Source organism: Populus trichocarpa, chromosome 8 (assembly GCF_000002775.5).
Source record: "Populus trichocarpa isolate Nisqually-1 chromosome 8, P.trichocarpa_v4.1, whole genome shotgun sequence".
Lineage (NCBI taxonomy): Eukaryota > Viridiplantae > Streptophyta > Magnoliopsida > Malpighiales > Salicaceae > Populus > Populus trichocarpa.
In genome coordinates this window covers 20,886-23,497 of record NC_037292.2, presented here as the reverse complement: position 1 = coordinate 23,497, position 2,612 = coordinate 20,886, and the positions used below count along the sequence as shown (strand labels likewise).

General features: G+C 40.9%; 1 protein-coding gene across 1 annotated transcript; it reads right to left on the bottom strand.

Moving 5' to 3' along the window:
• Positions 1-716: 716 nt before the first annotated feature.
• On the bottom strand, positions 717-1,919 carry LOC18101904 (uncharacterized). Its single transcript, XM_006379316.2, has one exon. The coding sequence runs from the start codon at positions 1,917-1,919 to the stop codon at positions 717-719; it is 1,203 nt and encodes a 400-aa protein (XP_006379378.2).
• Between the last annotated feature and the right edge of the window lie 693 nt (positions 1,920-2,612).

Sequence of the window (2,612 nt, the reverse complement as noted above, 5' to 3'; positions counted from 1 at the left end):
GAAGCCGTGAGGTGTGAGTTGTTACCAGGAGAGCGCTGTCGTTGTTGATGAAAAGGAAGAGGAAGTCGTCTTAGCGTTAGGCCGTGAGCTGTTAATAGAGAAAGAGATTAGATTTAGGGATTTATAATTTTTCTTCTCTGTAGATTATTTGTGTATCAGCAGCTGAAAGAGATGAAAGAATGCGCAAATCGCCAAATAGCCGCTGGACAGTTGGAGCATACGATTTTACGAGTCAAATCGTGATTTTAACAACCTTGCTTTGAAACACATTCAATGTGAGGGGTTTTGTCATCACATTTGCGAGCTGATCTTGTGTCCCACAATAAACCAACTCAACTACTCCTTCTAGTGTGAGATCATGAAGAAAATGGAAGCGCATATCAATGTGCTTGCTTTGACCATGTAACACAGGGTTTTTTGATAGTTTAATTGTGGATCTATTACCCTTTTTAACCCTAAACCCTAAACTCTAAACCCTAAACCCTAAACCCTAAACCCTAAACCTTAAAATCCTAAACTTTTTTTTTGGAATAAAAGTTAAGTTGTATAGATCCAAAAAAGTACATGATACGAGAGGTATACCACAAGTATTACAAAGGACCTGAAAGGTCAACAAAAAGGAAACAAACTTGTACATCGAAAGAAAACATACAAAGCAACATAAACTGTTCAAGCGGTTGATATAGAAATAATCAAAACTCAGGTAAGATCACCGCTCAACTGGAAGGTAAAAAAGATGGTGCCACATGATGAGTAGCTGCGCGAGTTTTCATCTCGGGGATATCCTTCTTCTTTTTCCTCCTAGTAACAAGTGTAAATCTAGTGTCATCACATCCAACAGATTGTGCAGCAGATAAAGATTCTGGAGGACGTGCTCGAGATGGTGTCATCTTAGGTAAATCTGTGGTAGGTACCCTAGATGAAGAACTGGTTTCAGAAGAAGATGGCAAAGACATTTGCTTACTAGTAGTGCACACATGCAATTTTAGTGGCGATGTCCTAACATGGTCGTTTGTGGACAATGGAGGAGTTATCGATTTAACATCACCAAGATTAGATGGCTTCAGCTGACTCTCAGCTGAGGAATCAGAGGTTGACTCATATGTGTCTGTCTCATCTGAGGAATCTGTATCTGTCTCAGATGAGAAATCTGAGTCTTCAGAGGACATCTCATCTGTGTTTGTGGAGGGGGAGGTAATGGCATTACCTTTACCCTGATGACTAGGAGAGGCATCACCGTTAACTTGCTTATCACCTGTGTTTGTGGCAGGTGAGGCATTACCTTTATCCTGATGACTAGGAGAGGCATCATTGTTAACCTGCTTATCAGCTGAAGGCTGACATGAGTGACAAAAAACGTTGCACTTTTCACATCTTTTCGGCTTCCATTCATAGTTCACATGAACTTCTTTGATAATATTGGAGAACTCAAGTTCAAATTTGTGGACAAATGGTAGAGATGCATCTACCTCCACACACAACTGCACATCGTCTAAGCACTTACATCCAAGTGTCAACTCATCACAAGAGAGTGGTTGACCAACCATACTGGCTACCTCACTTAAACCCTCCTTTATCCATAAAGGAAAAGGTAGATCATATATCTGAATCCATACTGGAAGTTTGGTGATCTTGTTCATGTCGAAGACAAACCCAGAATGCCATTTCTGAAGAATAATAGCTTTCCCACCAAACATCCAAGGACCATTTTCAATGACCTTTTGTAGCTCATCTTCTATTTTGAAACGAAACATTGTAAACCCATTGGCCAAGGATGTCACATCCTCAAGGCCAAACCTCTTCCATATCCTGTGAGCAATTGAATTCATAGCAGAATAAGGAAGCTTAAAACCAGGAAAAAAACCTACTAAGCAACGATGCCATACCGCAGAAGACTTCTCCCATAATCCCTTAGTCATTTTGAGACGAGAGCCAACCGGCTTACGAGGGATGGGGTCAAGAGTGCATCGAGTGTTAGAGTCAGTAACTCTTATCTTATTGGCCCAAAAACCAGAGGGGGGAGTGGGTCGGGTAGAGGTTGGGGAGGCTGTGTTTTGGTGTTGGTTTGTGGGATGTTTAGTGGTTGAGGGGGTGGTGTTAGCTTTGGGTGTTTGGGTTTTCGGGTTGGAAGCCATGACAGATTCTGGCAGAGCTTCAACCAACAATTATTCACCAAAAATTCAAACAATAACAAATCCCAACGGTTTAAAGGTAAACACACATGTTATACAAAACATATACAAAAATCAGCACATTTTAACGGTTGGATCTCCATAGATCTCAATTATACCAAAACTAACCTGAGATTGACGACCTTCTGTTGAACACGTAGAAAACGTTGCTGGAGGATTTATTTCTAATCTCCACCGTTCAGAATGTGTATCACAACCAGGTGCATCATATATCCAAAGATAAGCTTGATCCAATGGTAGAAAAAGGATAAAAAGGTCGGCGGCTCTGACTGTTCCGAGAGGGATTTTTCCAGAAATCTTCAATTGACTAGATTTCGCAGGAGGACTCAAATATGGACGATCCCTTTGGTCAAAATGTAGGCAATATAGATTCGCACAACATATCCAAAATTAAGGTTAATCCAACGGTAGAACAAGGAG

Bases quoted from the DNA above. Each gene is read 5' to 3' on its own strand.
- LOC18101904 (XM_006379316.2), bottom strand. From the start codon at position 1,919: ATGACTAAGGGATTATGGGAGAAGTCTTCTGCGGTATGGCATCGTTGC.